We start from the raw sequence: 16422 nt of genomic DNA, 5'->3' as shown, positions 1-16422 counted from the left end.
CAAAAATACACTAAAAAAACTTTAAGTAAAATTTCCATTTTTATTTTATTTATGAACTTTATTAATATTATTGTTATTTATTTATTTCGGTAGTTTATATGTTTGGGCATTGATTTTGCAACTTCAATTTAAAAAATCCCTGCTTTTTCCAGGTTTTTTAAAAAAAAATGAAAATTCCCTGGATTTTCCCTGTTTTTTGTTGATTTTTGAATTCCCTGTATTTTTTCTGTTTCTTCAGGTTCCCTTGTGGCAACAGTACCTAGATCGAACCCATGCACTTGTACTATTAGAAAGATATTTTTGTACATCAACATTATCTTAAAATTTATCTAAGATGTGACACAGATTGCTTTAATCTCCCTGCATAAATCAAACAACTTAAACATTTATTTAACCATTAATTATTATATTAGTACAGTATAACTTTAATTTAAGGATAGCCGATTTAATGATTTTGTTGAATATATTACGGCTAATAGCGTTTATAACTTACATCCACCATGATAACTAAATAACAATTTCTGTCTGTTGAGATCAGAAGACACTTATTTAAAAGCAAATCTTTTATTGAGGCTGTTATAATGTACAACATGAATTTCATAGCTACGAGCTTTGTAGCTAACAAAAATAACGGCATAACCTTCTAAAAAAACACCTAGTTTCCTTACCTTATAAGTACAGAACATTTGCATAATTCAGAATTTTACAGTTCACGGTTTGCAGTGATACTTTTCACTTTAAATATATAAGAATGAATATGCAAATGCGTTTACTTTCAAATGTATGTACGAAAAAAACAAATAAATTAAATAATTCTAACAATCGGCCCCATCGGGCGTACATTCATTCTTTCTTAGTTCAAAAACACTATTTACAATGTACTGAAGTTTTTCCTTTGATAAAGGTTTTGTTAAAAAATCTGCTAAATTATTTTTACTACTGATATAACTTAAACTAAATAAGTTTTCTTTGATCAGATCTCTTATGAATTGATATTTTATATCTATATGCTTAGTTTTAACATTCTCTGGTGAATTTTTAGAAAAATATATAGCAGATTGATTATCACAAAATTGTATAGGAATATTTAAGTTTTTAACGACATTAATTTCTTTTAATACTCTCGAAAACCGTACAAGTTCTTTAACACTTTCTGTTAGAGATACAAATTCAAATTCCATTGAACTAAGAGGGATTGATTTCTGTTTGTTCGATTTCCAGCTAAATGGAATACCGGCTAAATAAATAATATACCCACTTGTAGAATACCTGTTCGTTAACTTATAACCCCAGCTTGTATCAGAATACGCAATTAAACTAGAATTGTTAACATTCGACAAATTAATTTTCAAACTTTTAGTATTAAACACATAATTCATGATATCTACCGTAACAGTCCAATGTTTAAATAAATAACCATTGCAAAATTGAGACATGCCATTTACTGCAAAAGAAATATCTGGTCTGCTTCTCGCAGCTAAAAATGATAAACACCCAATCAAAGTTCTATATGGGTATTTTTTCATTACATCATCTTCCACAATATCTTTCTCGTTAACTCTTTGCGGCAATTCAATACTGTTTTTTAAAGGTAAATTAACATGATTTCTTAGCAAATTTTTAAATTTTTCTATTAGTTTATATATATAAGTTTCTTGATGCAAATAAATTTTATTGCCAATCTTTTCAAAATTTACATCCAGTAAAAACTTAATTTCCCCCAAATTTACGACGTCAAACTTACTTTTTAGTAATGCTATAATTTCATCAATTTTCTTTTACTTTTTCCGAACAATATTAAATCGTCTACGTAAACCAACAAAACTATTTCATCTTTAAGTTTATAAGTACAATTATACCATTTCATTTTTTCAAATCCAAGTTTGAGTAAATTAGAGTCTAACTCCAAATTCCATTGTCTTCCGCTTTGATGAAGCCCATACAGTGCTTTATTAAGCAACCAAACCTTATGTTCCTCACCTTTAACTTCATATCCAACAGGTTGGGCCATGTATGCTATCTCATTTAGACTTCCATGCAAATAAGCAGATTTTATGTCTAAATGTACATGAGACCAACATAGCACGGATACAAATAAAATGAAAAACAATCGAACAATTGAAAAACAAATGACTGGCGAGAACACCAAATTGTAATCAATGTTTGCCCGCTGTTTCCAACCAAGAGCCACTAATCTTGCACGGAATTTTTTAATTTTATTCTTATCATCCCTTTTTACACTATATACCCAACGGTTTCGTATGATTCTAGAATTTTTGGGTGGTTCAACTAAAGTAAACACTTTTCTTTCTTTGAATATTTTTAATAAAGATCTTAACCTAGGTTTTCCCTCAGGTGAATAGTGATAGACGTCAACTCTATTGCTCTTTTTTCGCGGTTGTTCTTTTCTTTCCCACTCAGAAATGTTTAAAGGTTTGAGTTTTCTATCACCTTCAGATTTTTGTTGCTCAATAATTTCATGTTCCTCTTCATTCGGCCAATTTAGCGTACCAATTTTAAAGTTTACATACTCATTTTTACGACCTTTACCAAAAAGACTTTCAACCCTGTTTTTACGTTCGTCTATACTAACATGAATAGTTTCTTCAATAGTTTTTTCTTTCGGTAACCAAATTCTATACCCTTTTCTATTTGTTGCATATCCTCCAAGTATGCCAATTTTAGCTCTGCCTTTTAATTTATGCCTTTTAACTTTAAGAATATGTACACATGCTAGCGATCCAAATAATCGGAAATGTTGTACTGAAGGTTTATGACCACTCCAAATTTCAATTGGTGTTTTACCTTTTGTAAGTTTATGCTCACAACGATCGTAAATGTGAACGAAAGTATGCAGGGCCTCAGCCCAAAACCTTTCTTGCAATCCACTTTCATGCAATAATGCCCTAACTCCATCTAAAGCTGTACCGTTAAATCTTTCTGCTATGTCTACTTGTTGAGGTGTATAAACAGAAGAGCGTTCAATTTTTATCCCACGTTCATTTAGAAATTTTTCGAGTTGCTTATGGCAAAACTCTAAGCCATTATCAGTTCTAACTGATTTTAATTTACAATTTAATGCACGTTCAGATCTGGCTAAATAGGATTTAAAACAATCAAATACTTCACTTTTGTTTTTTATCGTAAATACATCTACTTTTCTAGAATAGTCGTCTATTATCGATAAAAAATACAAACTACCTCCCAGCGAACAAACTGGAGCGGGACCCCATAAATCCATATAACATTTATCAAACACATTATTAGTTAATGTTCCATAATTTCTGTTTAAAGAAACTCTAGTAGATTTAGCAATTTTACAAGTTACACAAGACTCGAAATTTCCCGTTATGTTTTCAATACCTTTGACACTATTGTTAACACTCATATTTTTTAGTAAATTAGCATTAACATGACCAAATCTTTTATGCAGATCATTAATGTTAATGGAAACATTATATGCATTCACATTAAATATTTCAGATTTCCTATAGTTTGGTATACTGTAAATAACATACAGTTTCCCTACTCTATGAGCTGTTAAGAAATATTCATCATCTTTAGTAAAAATTCTCATTTTATTATTACACCAAATTATTTTGTACCTTCTTAAATCTATTTGCACCTCCAATTAAATTCCTACGCATATTAGGTGTATAATAAACATTTTTAAGAATTAATTTCATAAAATTTCCATTATCTTTTACATAAAACACTATATCACCTATGCCCTTTATTTCACTAGTGCAATTTTTATCCCCAATTAAAACTTCACGTTTAGAAACAGGATAAATGAATTCAAACCATTCTTTGTTGTTGCAAAAATTTCCTGTTGCTGCACTGTCTATCAAAAATTCCCCGAGTTCTATCGTATCTTCATTATTTGAGACTGAAGAATTTCTGCATTTCCATATGTTCCGTGTAAAAAATACGGCTATCTGGTTGAGACGATTTACTTTTGACATCTGATTTTCTTCTGTTCTTGAAATAACAGTTTTTAGATAAATGATTGTTCTTCCCACAAAATGTACACGGCCCCAGAAGATTCCGTCTTTTACGCAATGTTTGCCTCAGCTTGCTACCACTGTTAACGCTTGAGAACTGACTTTTCTTCCATTTAGGGGTTCTATTCAAGTTCGAACAGTCTTCCAATTTGGAAATGTGTGTGTTATCTACGGGTAGATTTCTCTTGTCTTTCATCTTTAGCTGAATTCTTCCCGATTCGCTTATTAACTGCTTTTCCACATTGTTGTAAGTGAATTCATTATCATCCAGGCGCCATAATATTTGAACAAGGTTTTCAAACTCTTTTGGTAGTCTTCGAATTAATTGAAATGTTACTAACAGTTCAGGTATTTCAAATCCGGAATCTTTGATTTCAAGTTGCTTTTCCTTTACCCTTCAGCAGAAGATTCCAACTGTTTCTTCATCTGGATAATATCTCAGTTCATAAAATTCATCGATTAAAGTAGCTATCCGAGCACGGGAACAAGGTTCGAAGTTTTCCTTTAAAATAGTCCAAGCTTTTTTTCCATCTTCGGTACACTGAATCAATTTTAAATATTGCCTTTCAGCACTTGTGTAAATTGTTGTGTAAGCTCTGGCTTTCCTCTGCTCGAAATTTCTTATCAGTACTTCCGGGGATGCTGCTGCTGGTTGTTTTGGTTCCCCGACGATGAATTCCCAACATCTTCTGTCAATTAGAACAACTTTTACGTCACACTTCCATGAACTATAGTTGAACGCATTCAGCTTTGGAAAGTTGATACCACTGTAATTTTCTTCCAGGCTGTTCTCCATTCTTTTCTGATACATTAAGTCCAACAATATGACGAAAAGTCTATACTTATTTATCAGGGTTTTTAAGGCCCCATAACCAATGTAGAATATATTACCACTAATAGCGTTTATAACTTACATCCACCATGATAACTAAATAACAATTTCCGTCTGTTTAGATCAGAAGACACTTATTTAAAAAGCAAATCTTTTATTGAGGATGTTATAATGTACAACATGAATTTCATAGCTACGAACTTTGTAGCTAACAAAAATAACGGCATAACCTTCTAAAAAAACACCTAGTTTCCTTACCTTATAAGTACAGAACATTTGCATAATTCAGAATTTTACAGTTCACGGTTTGCAGTGATACTTTTCACTTTAAATATATAAGAATGAATATGCAAATGCGTTTACTTTCAAATGTACGTACGAAAAAAACAAATAAATAATTCTAACAGATTTCCTCAATTTAATGATACATTTCACTAGTCCAGATTTGACTACACTCTATAACAAAAAAATCAATGCACCAAGAAGCAATCATTTGTTTGCTTTGAAATTTTGTATGCATGAGTGTTTTGACCAGATATGCAGATGATTAAAATTTGGTGTCCAATGAATGTATAGTTTGATCTCCAGCGCATCGAAACTGCGCATCCAGCAGATTATTATAAAGAGCAGTTCTTCAACAGTTGTTAAAACTTTCGGTTTGATTGCGATTCAGATTGCCTTTCAACAACTTAAAAATGCCTCACCGCATGGTTCGTGCTCATTACGAGCAACTGTCAGAGGTTAAAAGAGGTTGTATCATTGGAGTGAATGAGGTCGGTTGGTCATATCAGAGAATTGCTTGTCATTTGAGTCGAAGCGATGCGGGGATTCGAAGATGCTGGCAAGGATGGGAGGAAAGTTCAGCGTCAGGATGGTAGCGGTCAACCTAGGGTTACAAGAGATCGTGATGACAGAGTGATTGTCCGATCAGCTGTCACAGCCCTTTTTTCATCTGTATGAACCATCAGAGGTTCAACCCAGTGTCCATCATGACCATTTACAGATGGTTTGGACAACGAAATTTACGCTTGTGCCGACTGGTTACTCCATCTGCCACTGACACCTACACTTTGCTGAGGCAGATTATAGTGGTGCATGGCTCAATCAGGTTGAATGGTGCTGAATGGGAACGTATCGTCTTTAGCGACGAATCCCGTTCCAACTGTGTCATGACGATCATCGAAGACGTGTTTGGAGACACCCAGGGCAGAGGGGAATCCTGGTTTCACTTTTGCCTGCCACACTTGCCCTCAACAAGGCATTATGGTCTGGGGTGCCATTTCCTTCGATAACTGGACCCCTTTGGTTGTAATTAGAAGTACACTTACTGCAGCCGTTCCTTTTGTAGTACCTTCCGCTGATTTTTTAGCGGGACAATGTCAGATAACATACAGCACGTGTTGCTATGAACTGTCTGCAAGCTTGTCAAACTCTTCCGTAGCCTGCCAGATCTCCAGATCTCTCTCCCATTGAGCATGTCTGGAATATGATGGGATGGCGATTGTTGATAACCTTGTCTGACAATTGGAGCGAATTTGGCCGGAAATACCACAGGACACCCTCCTGGAGCTTTATCGGTGCTTCCCACGCCGTTCTACAGCTTGTATCCAAGCTAGAGGCGGGTCAAAACCTTATTGAACTTGTTACTGTAACTATGACCTAAATTATTCAATTCTTCTGAGAATTTAATCATTTACTATTCTGTGTATTGTCTTCCTATCCACCAATTTCCGTCTCAATTGGATCACTTCTTCTTGGTGCATCGATTTTTTTGTTATAGAGTGTACATTAAATGTCTATGATCCTTGATTTAACGATAACGTTTTTCAGTCCTTTGACAATCATTAAATCGGGGTTATACTGTATTTTGCTAGTTTTTAGTATTTTATTTCTTCCCCCTTTAGGTCGTCCAAAACCAGCTAAAGATAATGAAACTGTCGCTGAATATGTTAATGAATGCAATAAAATTGGAGAAGAGTGTCAAGTCGAAGTTGTGGATTTATATCATGCAATGGTAAAAGAAGAAGTAAGGTTTAGTTGAATTCTTATAAAACAAAAAGTACAATGTAAAAATAAAATCAACAATATTTTATGTAGCCCTAATTTGCAAAAAAAAATTGTAGATTTTGGTTTGGGGTTACACAGAATCCCTTTTCAATGGAAAAAGATGTGAGCTTATGGATGAAAAGACATCCAACAAAAGCAATAAGATAAAAATGCATAATTAAAATTAATAAGCTCATTAAAATAAATACATCATATCAACAAAAAAAATCGTTTCTTTTTCCCCTGTTGCCAAAAATATTTTTTTAAATGAATTAGTGCACTTACCAGAATAAATCAAAACAATAAAATGTCAACTTAAAGAAATAATTTTCATTGTAAAAAAAAAATTGTCTGCACATATCTTTATGTAGAAACATAAATGACTTCCAGTTTATTCGCCGAAAACTGAATACCTAAATTAAAACTTTAGCGTGAAAATAAAAACAAGTCATATCAACAATAATTATTTCACAGTTAAAACCACAGTTGTGGAGTCGAAGTCGGAGTCAATCTCATTTTGGGATAAAGGAGTCGGAGTTGAATATCCAAGAATCGGAGTCAGACATTTGTCCTCAGTGTATAAATTTTTGCCAAAGCTACGAAGTCAGAGTCAGAGTCCGATTAATTGTCGGGCACAGGAGTCGGAGTCAGGTGCCCCTAAATTATCGGAGTCGGAGTCTGGAACTTAGCATCAAGAGCTATTTCCAACAAAATTTGTTTGAAGTAAATCCGCCTTCAAGTACGGAATCTACATTGACTTTCAGTTTCCCCGTAGGCGCTAATGTTAAGGGATTTGAACTGTTCAAAATTGAACGGAAAATTGTTCAAATCAAAAAGATATTTTATATACAAGTTTTTAATCAAAAGCTTCTTCCTACAAAGTTTGTTTGAAGCAACTTCGCCTCACAGTTCGGAATTGCCTTGAATTTTCCCGTAGGCGCTAATGTTAAGTTTTTTTGAACTGTTCAAAATTGAACAAAAAATAGTTCAAATCAAAAAGTGAAATATGGGAATGAGGTGTCCTCTCCGAGATTTTTCCAACAAAAAAAAGTATGTTCGAATTGGACTATTCATTCAAAAGTTATTAGGGGGGGGACAGACAGACCGACAGACATTTTCCCCCATCACAATACCCTACTTTCCAATTTTTAATTTTTCGATATTTATTTGTGACTTTTTTTTTGTTTTTCGCGATATTTTTAAGATGTATTAAGCCTTCTTTCATGCTTTTTTCTTCTTTTTCTGACTTTTACTGGGAAAGTAGACTAAAAACAAAAATAAGTTCTTGGTCTTGTTAGTATTACAAAATGTGACTTTATTTAGTGGGTTGTTTGAATTTTTTTTAGATCTTCAAATCTTTTGTGTACAAAGCATAACTTTGTTGCAGATGTTCTAAAATTCATCTTAGTTTCAGGCAACACTAGGTTACATCAGATATCCTTCTGTGTCACTAAAATGTGAGCACCAAAATAATAAATGTGCTAATGTTGCTCTAGCATATTATAGCACACTTGACTTTAGTTTCACCCCCCCCCCCCCCCATGATTTAACAGTTTTTCTGCAGCAAGCAGGCAATAATTTTATCAGTTTTGTTTCACTGTTAGGCACGGTTGTATGTTAATGCTGACCTGCAGTAGAAAAATTCTATTTGATTGAAATATTGTCACAATTTAAAGCATAGAATATTTGAAGTTTACTTTGTATCTATAAATGACAGTTGCACACTAAAAATATGAGTGAAAGAAATGTGCAGTTGGTGACACATAATCAAAAGGTTATTTAGTTCCAATTATAACATTATTATAGGGTTCTATACTGCAGTGGGAAGGTAAAGAGCAGTATCTGCAAATTTCTCCCCCCCCCCCCCCCTTTTGTTATTTTTTGTATTTTAGCTTTATTCAGGGTTCATACGGGTCATGGAAATCCTGGAAAGTCATGGAAAAAAATTTATCGAATTTCAGACCTGGAAAAGTCATTGAAAATTGAAATTTTCGTTCAAAGTCATGGAAAATTATTTAAAGTCATGAAAAAATATCCTGGGCAAAGAGAAAGTAACAGTTGCTAAAAGAGCATCAGAAATATTGAGTGATTTAACAGTCTTACATATTAAAACTGGAGAATTGAATGATCACAAAAACAATTCTGAATTTTGAAATCTCATTACACCCACTTCTGTAGCAGCCGCTTGTCTTTTTTTGGAATGTGATTTTACTGCTTGGACATCACTCGTTTTGCATTTGCCATTATTTTCAAGACTTTTTATATTCTGTAGTAGCAAACTTGCACATTCTTGATTTTGCCACGCCCACTTAAAAAATGCAATTCAATTGCATCTGAGTTTGTTTTCATCACTCGTAAAAACTTTATTACTAAATTTATCAGAGTTTATCTCAATTTGTTGAAAGTTTTAGAAAATGTAGATCTTTAGTCAGGTGATAAAACACAGAAATAGGGGAATTCTAATACTCTAAAACAGTACTGCCCAACATACGGCCCGCAGAACTAATCCATACGAGCCACTGCTACGTTCCATGTCAGGAATCAAACCCTATGTTCAGGAATTTCTGAACCTATTAATTTATATGCATTTGAAAATGTGCAAATAAGTAAACAAGTACATTTGAATCAGAAGATTTATTCGCTACTGAATTTTTCTTTTTTTTTTTTTTTTTTTTTTTAAATATAAATATTTGGTTTAGAAACATGAATTTACTGAATTATGGCTTTTCTTTAATGAACCAAAGTACTGTTAAGCTATGTGTATGCTTAAATGCACTGCTGATGCTAAAAGGCAACCTTTGAAGCAAATTTATTGAAACTTAGTTTTAATGACTCATTCAACCTTTGTCCCATTCATTATCATTTTACCTGTTTATAAAGATAATTAGACATTTAAGCACCGTTATATTTCATTCACTGTACTTTTACTAAAAGTTATATGATGAAGACAAATAAGAATAGAGTTTAGTTTTTAGGTGTACACTGATATTTTTTCAATCTCAAGTAAGTGTTTTGATGAGGTAGAAGCATTCACGTAGAAGTTTCGCTAATGCTTATTTCCAAAAACTTTCCAGTTTGAAATTAAACAGTACTATTCTCATCATGTAACAAGGTCATGAAATTTTTTTATGAAGTCATGAAAAAGTCATGGAAATTTTTCATCCGAATAGGGTATGAACCCTGTTTATTGTACATGCTTGCTGATTTGGTTTTCGCTAAAAAAAAAAAGCAGGAAAAAACGTTGAATTCCAACATTTCCCAATCGTTAGTATGGAATTCAAAATGTATTTCTTCAAATATCTTAAAACCTCATTTCTGCAGATACTCTGGTTTATCTTATCATGATAGTACAAAAATCGATACATTTTTTATGAAAAGGATTCTCAGAAATGTTTTTTTGAAGATATTTATAGAAAACATTCTTTCAAAAAGTTTTCAACAGAATTCTATTGACATTTTAATAGAAACTGATTCATTTAAAGATATAAAAAAAAAAAATATTTTGTTGTTTTGTGTTTGTTTATTGAATATTTTATTCAAAAATATACTGTTTCGTTTTAAAAAACGCAGAACTCTTTCTGAGTATTTTTATATGCATTATCTATCCTATTAAAATATGTGGGCATCTGTCTTTGTGTCTGTCTGTCTGTTTGTAAACTCTTCTTCTAGAGTTATAACTGTAAAGGTGAACAATTAGCTCAAATTCTAATGTAGCGTAAATTAGCTGCAATTTTTTTTTTTTCTTTTTTTTGCAGATGATAGAGAAAAGGATTTTATTTTTCCCTTTTCATTCTTTTTTGCGGGGTTTTTTCTGGAGTTATGGACGTCTTAAAACTTATTTTAATTCTTTAGCAGTTATAGATGGAAATGCGTTATACATACGATGCAAAAAAGGTACTACCTTGACTGTTTTTAATGTCAATTTTCCCTTCATTCCTCAGTTATCCTTTTTTTTTTTTTTTTTTTTGTACCAGTTGTCACCAAATTTTGAATTTCACACTTGGATCTGTTTGCTTCTTACTGCCTCAATTAATTTTTACTATTTTTTTTATGCTGATCCAGAATTGTTTCTTTATCTCAAAACCATAATTTTAGATTTTGTGACTAATGCCTGAACAACAATGGTATACTTAATGTATAACAATTTTTGTCAGAATGAAAATAATTCAAATTTAGTGTTTTAAGAAATTGAACAAAAAATTATGCATTTTGTAATACTAGTTTTATGATTTTTTTAAAAATATATTTAAGAACATTTACAAATAAAAGTTCTCTTTACAATTCTACAGAATTGGCAGAACTTCCTTATAGATGGACTTCATTTATCTAGAACAGGATCAAATTTTGTATATAACTTCTTATGGCCAAGTATTGAAAAAAGAGTAGATGTGAGTAAAATGATCTTACCTCTTTGGAATGAACCAGTATGGAAATAATATGCCACACTTTAAAGAATAATAAAACTACTTAACACTGATATTAAAGAAAATATTTGATTGAAAGTCTTTTGTTTTTTAGAAATGGTATTTGCATATACAAAGAAATAACTTTTAAAAATACATATTGACTAGTATATTTGCATAGCAATTTTAAAACAAAAGTTAACAATATCATTTCTTATATGAATGAAAAATGTAAGACTTCTAAACTTTACAAACAAAAAATATTACTCAATTTAAAACTACAGTAAACCCTTAAAGTATACTTTTCTTCTTTATACATAGTATTAATTCAAAAATAATTTCTTAAAACCTACTCTTGAATAAATATAAAGAGAGATTGTACTATTCTACTGCCAGTAAGAAGATAACTTTTAAGTTCACTATTAAATTGAACTGTTTCATTTTATTTTAAATATAAAATGATAGATTGTAGGTGCAACAGTTTAAACAGGGAAAACTTAGATTGTAGTTTTAACAGTTTAAACAGGGAAAACTTAGATTGTAGTTTTAACAGTTTATACAGAAGATACTCAAATTTCTCTTTCTTATACTCAAAATATTTCTCTGCATAAGTTTGATTGATTTCATAATAAATGTACATATATCATAAAATTATTAAACACAAAATTATTCATTTCACTCCAAACAGTTATTAAATCAGCATAACATACAAGTGTTAGCAAAATTCTTTATAGATATATTACTAGAATAATATTTTGGAAAACAACTCGTAATGAAAGAAACAGAATTCTAAAAATGTTAGAATTGAAAGCAGATTGAAGGGGAAAATGAGTACAAAGGTAATTATTACTTTTTTAAAACACTAGAATTTCTTTATTTGTGGTATTTTGATTGCAGCAAGAGTGAGTCTAAAAACCAAAGAAAAGAACAGGATAAAAAATAAAATGCTAAAATTTATGCTTGGACAATAGAACCATTGAAAAATTTATTTTCCATTTGAAGTCATTTATAATTTAATGGAAAAATAAGCACTTGAAATCAAAAATACTTCAAGTTCATTAAGTTATTTTTAACTTAAAAACTTCAATTGAAATCAACATCTTTCATTCATTTGTCATGTTCATTTAAAGGCATTTATTCAACAATTTTACTTAGCTTAATAATAAATAATGATCAAGGGCTTACTGTACTTTTTCTTAGCTACTTCTCTAATACACATATGATTTTTTTAACATTTAAAACATGAAAAAAAAAAAAAAAAAAAATAGTAATAATAATACTTAAAATAAAAATAAAAACTATGAACTTGTAAAAAAAAATGCACCAATCACTATTTTTACAAACCAAATTAGAAGAACCTTTCACTTGTAAAAATATAAAATATAAACACTAACAAGAACTTCAAACATATAATACTTTTACCTACATTTAGGTATAATCAATGACATACAATTGAGTTGAACAACTACCATCAAGTCATTAAGAGTGAAGTAACAAATAGTAAAGAATTAAATGTGCTGAATTTATTTTACATTTCATCATTCAATATTTTGAAAATTAACTAAAATTTTCAAACAATAAAAAAAAACAAAATGCATTTTTTAAGGGTTAATTCAGTAGTACATAATTTTTATTTACACAAAAGAAATAATCATGAATAATAACGAAAAAGTAATTTGTTGCATGTATTTATATTGGAGGTGAATTGTTGCCAGAAAGTCGTCCTAGAGGTGCTTTTCTTTTTCTGGGAAATAAAATTGGCCATGACACAGGATCCAAGTATTTCTCATTGGTGTTCAGGTACTGTATAATTACAAATTCGCTCCTGATACGTGTATATATATACACATTTTTAAAATAAAACAAAAAAAAGTTATACTTTTCTGTTTAGCTGTTATACAATTTCTACTAATGAGTTTTCTAATATGAAAATAGTGATAGTAAAAGCAAAAGAATCTCAATATGTTCCACACAGTATTTTTCAGTAGATCTACAAAACAAACTGAACTCCTGTGGAAACAAAGTTTTAACCTTCCTATCCATGTGACACAAAGTGAAATTATCAACCTCGAACATCTGTGACAGTTGGATTTTGTTTCTTTGAAGTGTGATGGATGTAGTAGAACATTAAATTAATATTTTATGCCAGGATACAATGCTGTTAATTACACTCGAGATCTTAAAAACTAAGAGACAACTTCTGCCTTTCCTGTGTCTTTTAAGCAAATATTGTCATTCACTGATAATCTGAGGGAAAAGAAACGCTTAACCTAAGATGGCAACAATACTGGTGAAAATGTTATGTTATACCATTTCAGTGAGGTGAAAAATAACCTTTCATTGCTATAAGCCACTAGTACTAGTTGATTTATGTTTATTAATTCAAAAAAATTAAGAGGAATGTGACGCAGATAGTGTGAATAATGCTAGACTTGGTGTTAATGTGAAAAAAATGCAAGAACACTCCATCCACTCTTATGCAGGTGACACTGGAGTGCAAATTAATCCTATTTTACATCTTTTTTAACAACAAAGACGATACTTTTCACTGTCTTACATAAAATATTTATAACATATTGATCTACTCCAAACATTATAGTAAACTCCCGATTTTGCAGATAATACACACATTTATGAAAATTAACACTATGTACTTAAATCAGTGGTGAAGCGAGAAGGAGTCAAACTTCCCCCAAAGCCATTTGTTTTATCATACATTATTAACATTACTACAAGTTTATAAACATGTAAAGGATCTCCCTCCAGCCATTAATGAATAAGTTATTAAAAATGTCAAATTTTAATGACTCTATTCTGTCCTGAAATCTGTTTCCAAGGGGAAAATATCCTGCTAAACCATGGGGAAAATATGAGTCCCCCACCCCTTATAATTTTGCATGTGGGTGCCCTTGCTCACACAATAGTCAACATGAACATACTCCTTCAGGAACAACAAAATTATTCACTGTTTACAAAATTGTAAGTTTGCTTCATTAGGAATTTAGTCAAATTTTTTTGCTTCTGTGCTTAGAAAAACTTCCTCTTTATTTGGGGTAGAATTTTTCTAGCACTATTTTATTATAAATGTGTCCTTTTATTCCTCTAAATTCTAAAAAAAGGCATTTAATGTAAGTTAAAGTTGCATTGAGGCGCCTTTTTTATTTATCTTCCCTAATAGCAAAATTTCTTGCATCAATCTTGACAGATCTTGATATTATACTGACGGCGTCAATATTGACGTGTTTCATACTGCATAAAGCTTGCATAAAGATTAAAAAGCAATATTACAATAACAACACGTATGCAACATTGCATTTATCTTAAAATATCAATATTGATATTACCTTACAATAACAACATTGCATACATATTGACGCCGTCAAGATGTATTGATTTCATGCTGTCGCCGTCAAGGTAATTAGTACACAATAGAACAGGTGGACCTTCGTTGATACTTGCGCATGCGCACAGTTCTTTCTACCCAGCGTCCCTCGAATTGCTGGCACATCTTCCTCCTTCGACCTACGATTTCAGTCGGTTCAGAGGAGCTGCACGTGGCGTTGTCGTTGCGTTCTTTAGGCTTCGTTAAGTTGGTTGCTTAGTTATTAGTGTGTAATATAGTATTGTTTTAGGAATAACTTATGAATGACTGATAACTGCATTTGTTTATTAATATAGTACTAAACAAGTCATATCGCAGACGATGTGCGATCAATGTTAGAAATGGCCGAAAATAACTTTTTTTGTCCCTAGACTTCGAAACGAAGGACATGAAGCCCAGAATTTCGTATTATCACTTCAAACTCATGAGTAAGATTAATTTTATTCAATGGTTATTTATGTTATTCTTTAAGATAAATTCATGTGTTTTGTCCATGGGATATTTTCAATGCTGACATCCATTTGGAAATGTACTTTATTGTATTTATTTACTTATTTATTATTTTACTTTCTTTATTCTTAAATGTGTTATAAAAACTTCCGCAATTATTCCTAACTAGGCATTTTATGTCTTTATAATACAATTAGAAGCATAAATTTATAAAATAAGTCAAGTATTACGCAAAACGAAGAAACTTTCATTTTTTAAATTAAATTGTGAGTACTATTAATACCTTTATATGAATTTCCGATCAGATGTCAGCTTTACGGAAATATTCTTAGGCTAGAAAACTATCTTAAAGAATAACAGAAATAATTACAGAATGAAATTTAATTCTCGAGTTTCAAGTGAAAATAATACAAAGAAATAAATAGATAAAACACCTTGCAAACGTGCTGATTTTATACTGTCATGTCAATGCATCCTGACATTTTCCTGTCATATCAATACGTATGCAATATTACAAAAGCAAGATCATCTTGCCTAGACCTTGATTTCATGCTGTCATGACAACATCTTGATATTATCCTGTCATATCAATACGTATGCAAGATTACAAAAGCAAGATCATCTTGCCTAGACCTTGATTTTATGCTGTCATGACAACATCTTGATATTATCCTGTCATATCAATACGTATGCAATATTACAAAAGCAGCCTACCTTGATATTTTCCTGATATTATGTTGCATACACCTTGTCAGCCAATATTGTGGCAGCCTGCTGACAGCATAAAGGGAGTAACATAACAACATTGAGGCAGCATTAATGCAAGATGATTTTTCTTGCATGTCAACCTTTATGCAATACTGAGGCAAGATATTTTGCTTACTGGGTTGCAGTGGTCGGAGTGGTGATTTCAAAAATTTTAGCACATTTTTAGGACAACAAAGATCAAGGTTTTTTTTACTTAACTGTAATTTATAAGCTTGATTTTCGTAGTGGATGATAAAACGTTTTAAATTCAATCTTGAAAACTACAATAAAATGCATTCAAACTTGTATTCTTTAACACAGTGACACTTAATGAGGTCGAAGTTTTTTTCACATACCAGTAGGTTAAATGTATGTCCATAGCTGCCAATTGCTCCGTTTTTCCCGAAGTTTCTCCGATTTTTATTGCGTACTCCGAAAATCCGATTTATTCCAAAAAACTCCGATTTTTCGACTTTTCTTCACCTATTGATTTCAGAAGAAATTTCCTTATCCTTAAAGGCAGGAATTATGTACAAACTCAACAAAAGAGAAGACAAT

At 31.4% G+C, this 16422-nt stretch overlaps 1 protein-coding gene across 2 annotated transcripts in view; it reads left to right on the top strand.

The window, feature by feature from the left end:
• The window catches only part of LOC129215991 (isoamyl acetate-hydrolyzing esterase 1 homolog), a 34340-nt gene extending 19892 nt beyond the window's left edge, over window positions 1–14448 (top strand). The window contains exons 5-6 of one of the 2 annotated variants that reach the window (XM_054850124.1): window positions 6741–6850; window positions 11172–14448. In XM_054850124.1, the coding sequence (XP_054706099.1) occupies window positions 6741–6850; window positions 11172–11318 (257 nt within the window). In that variant the 3' untranslated portion in view covers window positions 11319–14448. Of the gene's footprint in view, window positions 1–6740; window positions 6863–11171 lie in introns of both variants that reach the window. The other variant, XM_054850123.1, reaches the window with a different exon arrangement.
• The last annotated feature ends 1974 nt before the right edge of the window (window positions 14449–16422 follow it).

This window comes from Uloborus diversus, chromosome 2, assembly GCF_026930045.1.
Source record: "Uloborus diversus isolate 005 chromosome 2, Udiv.v.3.1, whole genome shotgun sequence".
NCBI classification, from domain to species: domain Eukaryota; kingdom Metazoa; phylum Arthropoda; class Arachnida; order Araneae; family Uloboridae; genus Uloborus; species Uloborus diversus.
The sequence above is the reverse complement of the archived record's forward strand: the minus strand, read 5'-3'. Positions and strand labels throughout refer to the sequence as shown.